The sequence below is a fragment of the Dermatophagoides pteronyssinus genome, unplaced genomic scaffold, assembly GCF_027571235.1.
Source record: "Dermatophagoides pteronyssinus isolate colony J.1.1.1.1 unplaced genomic scaffold, Derpt_VIB-CSIC_2022.12 sq0002, whole genome shotgun sequence".
In the NCBI taxonomy this organism is placed as follows: domain Eukaryota; kingdom Metazoa; phylum Arthropoda; class Arachnida; order Sarcoptiformes; family Pyroglyphidae; genus Dermatophagoides; species Dermatophagoides pteronyssinus.
In genome coordinates, this window is record NW_027461526.1 from 242,319 (window position 1) to 255,234 (window position 12,916).

Genomic DNA, 12,916 nt, shown 5'->3' on the forward strand with positions numbered 1-12,916 from the left:
ACAAAAACTAATGAAATTAAAAAAAAATCCTTTTTCATAATCGATTAAAAGTGTTAAAACCGACACAATCAACATCCGAAAGAAAGAAAATGAAAAATCTTCTTATTATTAAATATTCTTTGCAAATACGGCTTGTCATTTATTCCATGAATCCAGGGCCAAAAAAAATACATATAAGAATAAATCTGTTTGAGACAAAGAAAAAAAAATGCATGAAATACACTGTTACTTGATGTGATTAGATATTCTTTGGAACAAACCAAGCCAAACCAAACCAAACAAACAAAAAAAAAGGCCATGACAAGATAATATAAGCTGCTATCGTATCATTATTATATTCATAATAATATACCATGATCTGACATCATGGATTAAGTCGATCTGTCATTTTTTTGGGTTCTTTTTTTTTGTTAGTTTCATCATATATTATATTCTGGTTCGGTTCGGATTCTGTTGTTGATTCGAAACAATGAATTTTCGTTGATCAAAATGGTAGATATGGCCATCATGATGGTGACAACGATTTATGATTTTGAAATTTCATTCATTTCTTTTCTTTTCTATGTCATTTTATTTCATTAATTCATTATAACGATTTTTCCGTTTTTCGCCGGTTTAAATAATATTGTTTTGGATTTTTTTTCAAAAGAATTTTCTTTTTCAAAGAATAAAAACAAGGATATCACTATTTTGATGAATCAAAATGGTTGAGTCAAAATAGAAATTTTTTTAATTGAAACAGAAGTGTGTGTTGCTGGCCTTTGGCCAGCAGCACGCATACTTGTTTCAGCCCGTAGATTCTGGCAGATGAGCGGCTACGCCGCCCATCTCCCAAATCTTTGGCTGAAGTTTTGTTCTTTGCGATCGATCCAACTATTTATTCATTCGATACAATCAATTATTTGTTTTCTATCCATTTGTTTCGGGTTTCACCGAAAATCGGTCCAAAAAAATATTGGAAAAAATCGCCAAAGATAGCCACAAATATTGGCGCTTCACTTAATTCCTCCCGGAAAACCTAATTGCACAAACCTAACCTAACCTGCTTAAGGCCGCGGTCCCATTACAATGAGACCGGGGCCTAAGCGTTAACAATTGTTTCTATCCCGAGGCCATTCATGGTGCGCACGATGTTGCGCACATTGACTTTTTCTGCAGACCCTTTCTAACACATTTGTGTATTAAAAATTTCATAACACATTTCTCTGGTCACCATACTTTTTTGTGCACGACACTCTCGAGAAGCTTCGCTTCTCGTGTTTATTATATAGATTTATTTTTTTACCAGCACACAGAGAAAATCAGTTGAAAAAACCATAAATTTTAAACATGAAATGAGTGAACAATAAAAAATACACCCCAAAATTGAGAGAACATTAAAAAATACACCCTAAAGTTAACTTTACCCAAAAATTTGTCCACTTAATTTTGAAACCCTACAATTAGGATATGATGCGCATGCTTTTATACAACGTGTATGTTAAAACATATGTTTTCTGCAGAAAAATCCGTAATTTTTTCATCATTCTATGACGCAATTATTCAATAAATTCTACATATAAAATTTGGTCATTTTTTGTTTTCTCATCGAAATCATGGTACTTTTAGACGAGGATGCTTATTGTTTCTTATGTAAAACTCGTTTCATTACGAGTGATGAAATCAGAAAGCATTTTAAGAATGTTCATCGCAATTACCAATCTGCAGATGAATACTGTTGTAAAGCTTGTGTTGCTTGTACATATGTAAATTTGCGAAATCTAATCAGACATTTCGTAAATCATCATTGCCAACCGAATCGATATATAGAAAATGTTTGTGATGTCCCTGATGAGAGTCTGAATCAAGATATAGACTATATCATGCAGTTAGATATTGATCAAGCTAATGAGTCAATTGAAATTGATCAAGCTAATGAGTCAATTGAAATTGATCAAGCTAATGAGTCAATTGAAATTGGCCAAAGCGATGAGCTTCAATATGATGATGTAAAAGATGATGATCAAATACTTGACATTTTAAAGGAACATTTATTGAAACAAATGGTTAATGTCATGTCCGATCTTACGCTAACTAGAAAAAAACAAAACATGTTTATTGATTTGGTAAAAGATGCATTGAAATCTATTAATGACTATCATAGAACTGCCTTTCAAAAAATTATCGATTTGAAAGAATATAAAGAAGAAAAAGTTAACTGCTTTCTCTCGTAGCCATTTTGATAATGAAAATCTTGATAAAATTTTTAAAAATTTTAAAAATATGAACAAAATTCAATCAATCATTGGCCCTTATCCAATGCCACGAAAAGTTTTAATCAGAAACAAACCAGATCAATTCAATATAAGTTATATAAATAGCGAGCGAGTCATTTCTAATCGATATTTTTTTTATCAATATATTCCAATAATTGAAACATTGTCTTATCTGTTACAGAACGAAAATCTTCGAAATCTGATTCAAAATGAATCAAATTATCAAATACCGAACGTATTCTCAAGCTATCGTGATGGCCAAATTTTTTCTAAATCTGAATTTTTCAAATTACATCCCAATTGTATCCGATTAACATTATTTGTAGACGAAGCCGATCCATGTTCTGGCTTAGGACCGCGAGCATCAAAAAACAAAATAACCACATTGGCTTTTCAAATTCAGAATATTCCCAAAAAGTATAATTCCACTATGACCACTGTATTTCCTGTGATCATGGCTAAATATTCAGATATAAAAGAAAATTATTGTTCTTTCTTTATAAATTTTGCGGAAGATTTAAAAAAACTTTATTGTAACGGCCATTCAATCAACCTACCGAATGGAAGCCAATATAAATTTCATGTAGCGTTAGCATCCGTGGCAGCTGACACTTTGGCATTTCACGGTATCTTCGGGTTAATGAGCCCAAGCGCAAAACAATTTTGTCGTATGTGCCAAATCGATAGAAATGGGTTAAAAAGCACTGACCCAATGCCTGAGTATCCAGAAAAGGATATGGATTGGTATATACAGGCAACCAATGCAATTAAAAAAAGTAGCGATGAATGCTCAATTTTCGGCATCAGATATGAATCGTTATTGAATACTATTGGTGAATTCCATTTAACAAATAATTTTACATTTGATCCGATGCACGATTTGCTCGAAGGTATTGTTCCTCAAGAACTATCATTAGTTCTAGGTGTTTTCTTGAGAAAAAACTTTTTCACGATCGATCAAATAAATGGCCTAATTCAAAATTTTGATTATGGATTCAGTGAGAAATCAAATCGACCTGAACATATTTTGAAAGAACGACTAATAAAACAAAAACGAATTAAACAAGCTGCATGTCAAAGTTGGCTTTTATTACGAGCATTCCCATTCATCTTTACCAATCGAGGAAATATCGATGAGGATGAGAAAGATGATTTGATTATCTACCAAGAAATGCTTGAAATGATATGTTATTTGATCCAAATCACGCAATATTCCTTTTCACCACGATTTACAATAGATATGATCAATTCATTCAAAAATGTGATAAAAAATCATGATCATCTGAAAAACAAACTTTTTCCGGGAAAACGAATAAATAAAGATCATCATATTTATCATTATCCAAGATGTATCGAACAATCAGGACCGATTGTGCTTCACTCTTGTTTGATCTTCGAAAGGAGAAACGCTTTTATTTCAAGTCAAATCAAAGCCACTAAAAACTATATCAATTTACCGAAATCGATCGCCGACAGGCAAGCCATGAAAATGGCCATTGACCTCAATGATTGGAATTGGAACGATCGGCTTGAATTCAAAACGAAAAAAATGTTTTTTTCTGATACGAAATTTTCCGAACGGGGATTCAATTTTGGTTTGAATGAAATCGAAATCGTAAGAAATTTAAAGTTCAATGGCATCTTATTTAAAAATAATTTGTTTGTATCAATAAATGATATTGATCAATACTATTTTCTAAGAAAATTTTCAATGATTATAGCAATTATATATCAGCACGAACATGTAGAATTCCTTTTATTTAAATATTGAAATTTGAACATTTGATTCGTTGTTGATCAAGATATATCTGAACAATTTCAAATTATCAAAAATTAGGTAAGTTGAAAAATTTAACATAGAAAAATTTTTGCATATTTGCTTATTCTAAATTCCTTAACACGTTCGCTACCATGGTAGAGATTCGCAGCGTTCTCTGCAGAGATTCGGAAACAAATCTTTTACTTCCACAAATATTCTACAAAATACGTACATTCCAATGTTAACATCGGCGATCATGTATTGGTAAAAGATAATCGTTACAGTCGGGACAAATGGCAAACCGGCGTGTTTCACATATCATGCATGCCTGATCCGGCAAACTTAGTTTTTAGTTTGTTCAAGTGGGACCACCGCCTAAGGGTATTATACGTACTTATCGTATACAAATTGGAGATATCGTTACAACAAGAAGCAATCGAGACGTATACCCACTCGAGGAGGGGAGCGATTGCAAACAAATGTAATATGATCTTCATGGTAAATTCAGAAATTCCATATATTCTATAGAACATGAAATGGAATATAAACAAATCGAATATCAATTATTGTTAACGACATCATACATTAAGAAACTCAAAAAAATATTCGAAGGTCATGAATAACAAATAATCTAACAATAACAAACACCATAAATATCATAAAAACATTGAAACTTCAGATTTGTAAAACAGAAGCACATGCATGTGCTTCTGTTTTACAAATGTGTTTACACATGTGTTTATACAATGGATCCATTTGGTCGACATAACACGAATATACTAATTAATCACATGCATGACATGTCAAACAAAATCAATCACAAATTTTCAAATTTGACACCAACATAACACCAAACCGTACAATAAAATTCTAAACACACAACACCAAAATTGCCCTTATATTTTGTAATAGGGGTCTTTTGTTTTGTAAATAATAAAATAACACCAAAATCCCACAATAAATTTCCAAACACAATCTTAAGACCCAAATCTCATCATTCGATCACCATCATCAGTGGACAACGGTCGTCAACTGCATTGCATTAAAAACTTTTGTTTTGTTGAGATCTAATTTGTACATTATTGCAAATTATCAATTTTTTCATTGTATTCTTAAAAAATAATAAATTTTTTTTTTAATTTTTAAACGAGTCTAAGTTATCAAAATGAGTCTAACAGCAACGGAAATTTTATCATCGATAATAAATGTGGATGATGAGAATGATGTTGATTCTAATTTATCATCGATAATAAATGTGGATGATGAGAATGATGTTGATTCTAATTTATCATCGATAATGAATGTGGATGATGAGAATGATGTTGATTCTAATTTATCATCGATAATGAATGTGGATGATGAGAATGATGTTGATTCTAATTTATTAATTGATTCTAATATGGTTACCAACAATGAACCGAAAAATGATGATAAACCGAAAAGTGATGAACAGAAAAACAATGAACTGATAAATGATGTTTGCGAACCAAACGGAACAAACGTTGATAATTTGCCAACGGTAGGTACTTTTAGATATAAAAAACATTTTTAATCGAACTTGGTACTTATTTTCATGTAAACAGTTGGCTGAAATTTTCGAAATTAGAGGCAAAAAATCGTTTTTCAAAAGTATCGTAGAAAAAAAATTGATAACATCTACTGAACGTCAAGAATTGGTCGAATGTGTAGGTTATTTTTTATCGGATCATTACAAAACGTTAAGCATCCCTATTAAATCATTACAATACTGTGCAAAAGAACTAAGTAAAATCAGTCAAGATTCAGAAGTAAGTTTTATTCTAAAAATTTCACTCAATTGACGACCTATATTTTTATAGGGAGATTATTTTTGCTATTGGAAGTCGTCGCGAATTAGAGGTGGAAGAGTGGTGGAACACAAAAAACCGATTGGAAAATTGTACAAATTTTTTGAATATCGTCGAAGGAAGTTCCGACGAGGACAACGATCATTATTTGCCGAAAAAAAAACCAAAAAAAACTCTATCGAAATGGACGATTCAGGAAATAACATTGTTGATCAAGTAAACATTCAATTTAGATCTTATATTCATATATATTCATACATTTTCAATTTAGAAAAAAAAACTGGATGCGATCATACCAATACTAGCCAACAAATCAATAATTTTCAATTTATTTTCTGTCACGTATACATTAAGGAATATTATCCGCTGCAATTGTGATGACCCTGGGTCAAAACTCATAAAGGAATTCGAATGTTTTTTTTTCTTTGACGGTTTATTGGTAAGCATTCTAATAATATTAATGGACTCTTATTAATCTTTTATAATCTTTTATCTATTTTTCAGATAGAAGAAGAATTCAAACTTATATATCCACATTCAAATGCTTTGAATGAAAAAGCGAAAATCAACGAATTAATCAAAAAATTCAAAATTTTTTCAAACAATGATGATGATAACAATGATGATGATGATGATAATGAATTTATGAATTTGTTCATTTTTTTGAAAAAAAAACTGAAATGTAGATCACCGATCACCACACGCAAAGCTTGTATTGATTTATCAGATGAATATGATGGGCTTTTGTTCAATTTACAAGTATGTTTTGACTATATAGTTATATTGATTATTGACTTTATTTTATTTTATGAATAGATGAACGATGATGTTGCAGCCATTTCAAAAAAAAATCAATGATATTTATAATTTTCCTACTGTATTGAAACAAGTCGACGTTTTTTTCCTATCTTATGGCAACAAAAGCATTAAATTGGAGTCCTTCAAAAAAAGCTTCATGTTGCTTTTAAAAATGTCTTTAGTTTTAAAACTTAAAGTTAACAATGCCAATTCCAACATAATGACATTTTTAAACCTCGTATTATTTGATATAAAAAAATCAATAATGTCGAAAAAAATCAACGATTTTTGTGATTCAATTGGTTTGGAAAGAAAAAAATGCTGCTAGAATCATTCCCTGAAATGATTTTTACATCGAAAAACACAAAACTATAATTAATTTAATGTTTCTTCGAATAATTAATGTCTCTTTTCAAACTAAAAATTCCCATTGCCAATGCCAAAATTTTGAAATTAATATATTAATTTATAAATTTTTTGTAAATTAAATTTGAGTAAAATTTTTTGTAAATTAAATTTGAGTAAAATTTAGTGTGAATTGCATTTGGGTGTAAAAATTTCATGGTGTGATGCATTAGGGTGTGAAAATTTCATGGTGTGATGCATTAGGGTGTGAAAATTTCATGGTGTGGTGCATTAGGGTGTGAAAATTTCATGGTGTGATGCATTAGGGTGTAGGAATTTTATGGTTTAATGCATTATGGTGAAGAAATTATGGTTTTTTTGACGAAGCCATAAAAATTGAACCTTTTGGCATGGAACAACAAAAATGAAACCCTAAGTTTTTACTCTCTGTGAGGTGATCATCAGATCAGGTTAAATCAAAATTCTTTCTTTTTATTATTACCGAATCCGATTGGTTTTCAATCAAATTTGCCAATGTTTACCTATTAAACCAAGCGAAATGATTATTATTACACTATGGGTGATTGAGAGAGAGAGAGAGAGAGAGAGAGAGAGAGAGAGAGAGAGAGAGAGAGAGAGAGAGAAAAAGAATCCAAAATAAATTATTTTGGATTCTTTATTGTTCTTTCGAATAAGATCCCGAATACGATTATTATTTGGTAACAAAACAAAACAAAAAAATTTCATCTGTTTGTTTGTTTGTTTACTTGTTTACTTATCTTTTGATATTCTGATCCGAAATATAAACGAACCAAACAAACGAACGAACAAAATCGACTTTGGTTCGATGATCAATCAATCAGCATTTTTTTTTCTTTCTTTCTTTCTTACTCTCATTCATGAATCTGATGATGATGATGATGATTGTATTACATAATCATCGTGAAGAGACCAAACACACACACATATACAAATAATCTATTGATTCAAGTGAATAATATGAGCAAACATGATGAATATAACAACAACAACAGTGTAATGTTTGTATATGAATGAATGAATGAATAATAAAATGATGAAATGAAACGAATGTTTTGATTGGATCGATAAACAAAAAAAAAAACGTGATTTCTATTTGAATGGTTAAAGATTTTTCGCATCTATCAATATTCCATTACAAACTGAGGAATTTTTGAAGCCAAAAAAAAACAAAACAAACAACAATTCTGTAGCCAAAATTTTCATTCATTACAAGTTGATTCAAAGAGTTTTTGACAAAACAAAAAAATGGTGTTGCTTTTCCATTGACATTGTAATCATCATCATAGAAATCGTTACAGCTAATTTTATCAACAACAACAATGATTGAATGATTGAATTAACCGAAAACAAAAAAATAGCAATAGAAATTTATGGCTGAATGAATCCATTATTATTATTATTATGATTATCATTTAGCAAATTAATTAAATAATAATTATATTTCATATACGATATACAACACAGAATGCTGAATTCACAGAATCTGAAATCTATCTATCCATATAGAGAATGTTGTTGTTGTTGTTGTTGTCGATTTATAATCATGTTTTCATCATTCGATAATCATTTCATTTTCATCATGTCGTTTGTTGTTGTTTTCGTATTAATAACGACAACAACAACAACATTTTGGGAAAAAAATCGATATTTTTTATATGAAACAAAATGGCCAATCAATCCAAGGATGGGGGGAAGAGAAATAATATTCGAATGATGAAATATAATGTTTCATCCAAAAACCGAAACAAATTTCGATGGTTTTTTACAAATTTTTTCGATCTGTTGTTGTTGGTTGGTTGTCATTTGGATGATCCCCATCGATATGATGATAGTGAAATGTAAAAACATCAGGCTTTTGACCGCATCATTTTTGTTTTGTTGTTTTTTGGTGAAACATCTGGTTGTTCTGGTTTTTGTTTTATTTGTGGTATATCTCTCTCAATGTGTGTGTATTTGTATTTACTTTTTTTTCTCTGGATTCTTGTTTTTCTTTTATTCACAAATATCCAATAGAACATATTGAACATTGATCAGAAACAACAACGAAAATCCAATATCCACAAAAAAACACATATCTGGATAATAAAAATGATAGATTCAGATTTTTTTTCCGATAATAAATACTATTTTCTTAATTTCGAAAAATGAATCGAAAACGAAACCAGGAAAAAAAATATTGAATTTCTTCAAATATTTTGCTGATTCAATCATTTTTTTTCTCAATATATATCTGGAATATGGACACAGAGAAACCAAAATGTTCAAAAGTCAGATAAAGAAACCAATCGACCAATTCATATACAGATCTTTTTTTTCAAAACTATTTTTTTTTTCAAAACACACAAACGTCCAAACAAGTCTCATCATTCTTAAATTATCTTCAACTTGAAACTTTTTTTTTTTGGTACGAAAAAAAAGAAAGAGTGTGTATTCGATAATGATAATGGGAAAATAGACATGGATCAAATGGAAAATTTCGTCTTCGTCTTCTTCCTCTTGTTTCATCATTTGTTTTTGTTTTTTGCACTCATTTTCTTCGATATGATGATTATGATCATAATGAATGAATTGATGGTAAGTAACAACAACAACAACAACAACAAAAGTCACGTCAAAACATTTGGTAGAATATCAACAACAACAACAAAAATCTACTTGGACCGCGGTAAAAGTGAGAAACATTACCAGAAAAAAAAACGGTGCGAGGGAGAGAGAAAAGTTTTCGAAAACTTTTTTTTTTTTTTTTTTTTTGATAATGATCAACATCTTTTTATAGTGTGAAACTTTTTTTTTCCCGTTGTCAGGAATGTTGTCCCCAAATGATAATAATAATTTTTTTTTTGTTGTTGCTCGTTTTGAATTAGTTTCTTTTATCCGCTTTTTGTTTTTCGTTCAGAAAAATCATCAACAAAAAGTTTTTTTTTTTGATAATAAAACAAAATAATCATAATCATCAAAGTTTGAATCATTCAAAGAAATGATCAGAAAACATCAAAAGAATCAAAGAAGTCAAATCAAAAAAAGTCAAAATTCCAAGAATTTCAAATGAGAAAAGTTTCTTCTTCTTGTGCAAAAATTTTATTGGATGTCCTGGAATGAAGATCAAAGTGAATCATTAAAGGAAAAGTAAATAATTTTAATTCACAAAATCAAATTTATTGAATTTGCATTTTTGAATTCATTCATCATGAACATCAACACATATCATGATTCTTCTGGTTCACTGTTTCTTGTTTCATCCTTTCATTTTCTAATTAATCAATTGTAATTAATGTTTTTTTAATTTCTCGAATAGAATCACATTCCAAATGCATTTTATGCAAAAAATTATGGAAAAAAAAGTATAATATTGGCACGGTGGTATTTGCATAGATTTGGCAATGTTTCATCCCACATATATTTATCCCGAAAAAAAGCCTTTAATAACCATGGTTCATTCTGCTAAAGCTTTATGGCTCCTTGTAGAGCCATGATTATCATGATGATGATGATTACCGCATGCTGATTGCATTATTTTACCGAAAAAAATAATGAGATGATGATGAAACGAAAAAAAAACCGAAACTGAAAACCAAACTGAAAATTGATGAATAGTATCTTCAATTGCAAATAAAAATATTCGGCCATTCGATAATGATGAAACAAAAACAAAAAACTTGCTAAACAACAACGCGGAAGCCATTGAAAGATTCCATTGAAGCATAAAACAAAAAATTTAAATAGATTCAAATCAAATAGCTGAACAATTTTTGTAATCATAAAATCTATGCTCAAAACATTTATAAAATATACCCACACACACACACACACACACACAGAATCCCAAAGAATAAATGTTTCAAATCTCGAAACTTTAAAGGATTCTCTCTTTTTCTTCTCACCAAATTTTATCCTTTTTTTAATATACGAATTTTGTTTTTTTTCTGTAACAACAAAGATGATTTCAAATGAAATGAGAAAAAAAAACAAAACAAAAAAGTAAATCTCTGACGATGAAACAAAAATAAACAAAACAAAAACTCTGTCAAACACAAACACATAGTACATTTTTTTAATATTAAAAAAATCCGTTTTTATTTTCTCATTTCCGTATCTTAGAATTATATTTGTTTGAAACCGAAAATCTTGAATTTCTATTTCGACCTTAGTTGTTGCCAAAAGAAAAAACATAAAGTGATAAACATGCTCAACGTTTTTTTTATCTATCATTTGAAAGGATGAATTCAAACTCCGGGAAAAAAAAGAATGAAATCAACAACAATAAACTTGTTCAAATGGAATTTTCAATGCGAGAAAAAAAATCGATCATTATTGAAACCTACCGAACTCTTTCTGTTGTTTATGGATGAAAAAATGTGGTTTCTTTTTTTTTTTTGTTTAGATTTTATTATTATTTTCATCGGTTATATGTTTAGCAGAACAAATTTACCGTAAAAAATAAAAAGAAAATATATTCATCTCTTTTTTTTTCCTTTTCTATTCACAAAAGAAAGTGGATTTTTTTATATTTTCATTTCAGAAATGGTTGCTGTGTGAAATCGTTTCTTCGTTTTAAAGAAAACTTTATTTGAATTTCAACTCGATTCTTATTTTTTTCACCCAATGAAATCTATTCATTCGATTCTGTGTTGTTGTTGTTTCTTTTTTTTGTTGTTGTTGTTATTTTGGTTGTGTAAATACCAACAACAACAACAACAAATCTTACAACCCGAAAAAAGTGACTATTCAATAAACGGATAAATAGATTTATCGTTTTCTTTGGCTGGCTTTCTTTTTTTCAAAAAGTTTTGAATGAAATGAAAAGAATTTTCTTATTGAAAAAACGCTTTTTCAATCGAATCAATGAAAAGGGAAAAGAAAGTTGGAATAAAATTAACCCTTTGTCTGATTTATTTTTATTTTCCAGCCATTCATTTGTAACAAATGTTTGATGAATGAATTGAAGAAGAAGAAAAAAAAATGAAATTATAAATCATTTTTCTTTGCATTGAAATTTTTTTTTCAGGAAAATTTTCCGGAAATAATATCCGTACGAATAATGATTGTTCAGTTGAATTCACCTACGAAAAAAAAATGAATGAAATTTTCATCTATAGATATTAAATCTCAATCTTCTGTTCATTTCAAAAACAAATTGTTGTCGTTAGCAACGACTGAACTGTACTGGAAAAAAAAGGAAAAACCCCTTTCATACTGATTCCAACCAAAGGAAAAACAAATCAATTGAAAATTTTCTATTTAAAAAAAAATAGAGCATTTAATTAAATTGTCATTCAGGTTTATGTTCGATTTTGGATTCAAGGATGTTCTATGGTATATGTTTGTGTATATATCTCAATCAAATTCGGGAAATTGAAATCATATGAACATCAAGCAAATGAATGAAATGAATGAATGAAATGAATGAAATAGGAAAAATAAAGTAGTAGAGACTGCACTAATAACATATTTTCATCAGAATCAATAGAATTGTCCTGTTATTTTTTTTTTCTCTTCACTTCACATTATTTCGGTCCATAAGATGAATTGGAATTGAATAGGGAAAAAAATTTTCCCAATTGAAATAACGGAATTTTGTAATAAGCTTCAGGGGTCTCTTTGGAATGATTATAAATTGGATTGATTGTCATTTATTATTATTATTATTTTTCAGGCTAGGCTTTTATTCAGTATACAGGATATATAAGTGGATGTATTTTAACTTGATCCACATTTGTTGTTGTTGTTGTTGCTCTTGTTGGACACTATGCATCATTATTGTCATATTCGTAATCACAGTTACTTGACTTTTTTTTTTCTGTTTTTGATATGGATGAAAATCCAATAAAATATAAAACAATTTCTATGTTAAATCTTTAGTAAATAATAGCCTAAAACTCTATATAGAAATT

At 29.2% G+C, this 12,916-nt stretch overlaps 2 protein-coding genes and 1 long non-coding RNA gene across 8 annotated transcripts in view; 2 read left to right on the plus strand and 1 right to left on the minus strand.

The window, feature by feature from the left end:
• The window catches only part of LOC113797486 (uncharacterized), a 77,301-nt gene that overhangs the window by 58,911 nt on the left and 5,474 nt on the right, over positions 1-12,916 (minus strand). The gene's annotated exons all lie outside the window — the stretch shown is intronic.
• LOC113797580 (uncharacterized) lies at positions 1,289-7,433 on the plus strand. 5 transcript variants are annotated; one of them, XM_075824583.1, is made up of 7 exons: positions 2,198-4,092; positions 4,174-5,533; positions 5,598-5,801; positions 5,853-6,056; positions 6,112-6,279; positions 6,345-6,599; positions 6,657-7,433. In XM_075824583.1, exons 2-7 carry the CDS (start codon positions 5,180-5,182, stop codon positions 6,696-6,698), a joined length of 1,227 nt encoding a protein of 408 aa, XP_075680698.1. In that variant the 5' UTR covers positions 2,198-4,092; positions 4,174-5,179; the 3' UTR covers positions 6,699-7,433. The 5 variants fall into 5 exon arrangements, 2 of the variants coding, with proteins under 2 accessions (XP_075680698.1, XP_075680699.1); XM_075824584.1 differs by lacking the exon at positions 2,198-4,092 and having other exon boundaries at positions 4,099-5,533; XR_012847215.1 differs by lacking the exons at positions 5,598-5,801; positions 5,853-6,056; positions 6,112-6,279; positions 6,345-6,599; positions 6,657-7,433 and adding an exon at positions 1,289-1,598 and having other exon boundaries at positions 2,437-4,092; positions 4,174-5,161.
• LOC142646308 (uncharacterized) lies at positions 9,606-11,109 on the plus strand. The gene is made up of 2 exons (XR_012847263.1): positions 9,606-10,151; positions 10,321-11,109. It is a non-coding gene; the product is annotated as an uncharacterized LOC142646308 (long non-coding RNA).

Excerpts from the sequence above, each read along its gene's own strand:
- LOC113797580 (XM_075824583.1), top strand. The coding sequence starts at position 5,180 with ATGAGTCTAACAGCAACGGAAATTTTATCATCGATAATAAATGTGGAT. Across the intron at positions 5,534-5,597 it reads ACGTTGATAATTTGCCAACG|TTGGCTGAAATTTTCGAAAT; the intron begins GTAGGTACTTTT and ends TCATGTAAACAG. Across the intron at positions 5,802-5,852 it reads AAATCAGTCAAGATTCAGAA|GGAGATTATTTTTGCTATTG; the intron begins GTAAGTTTTATT and ends ATATTTTTATAG.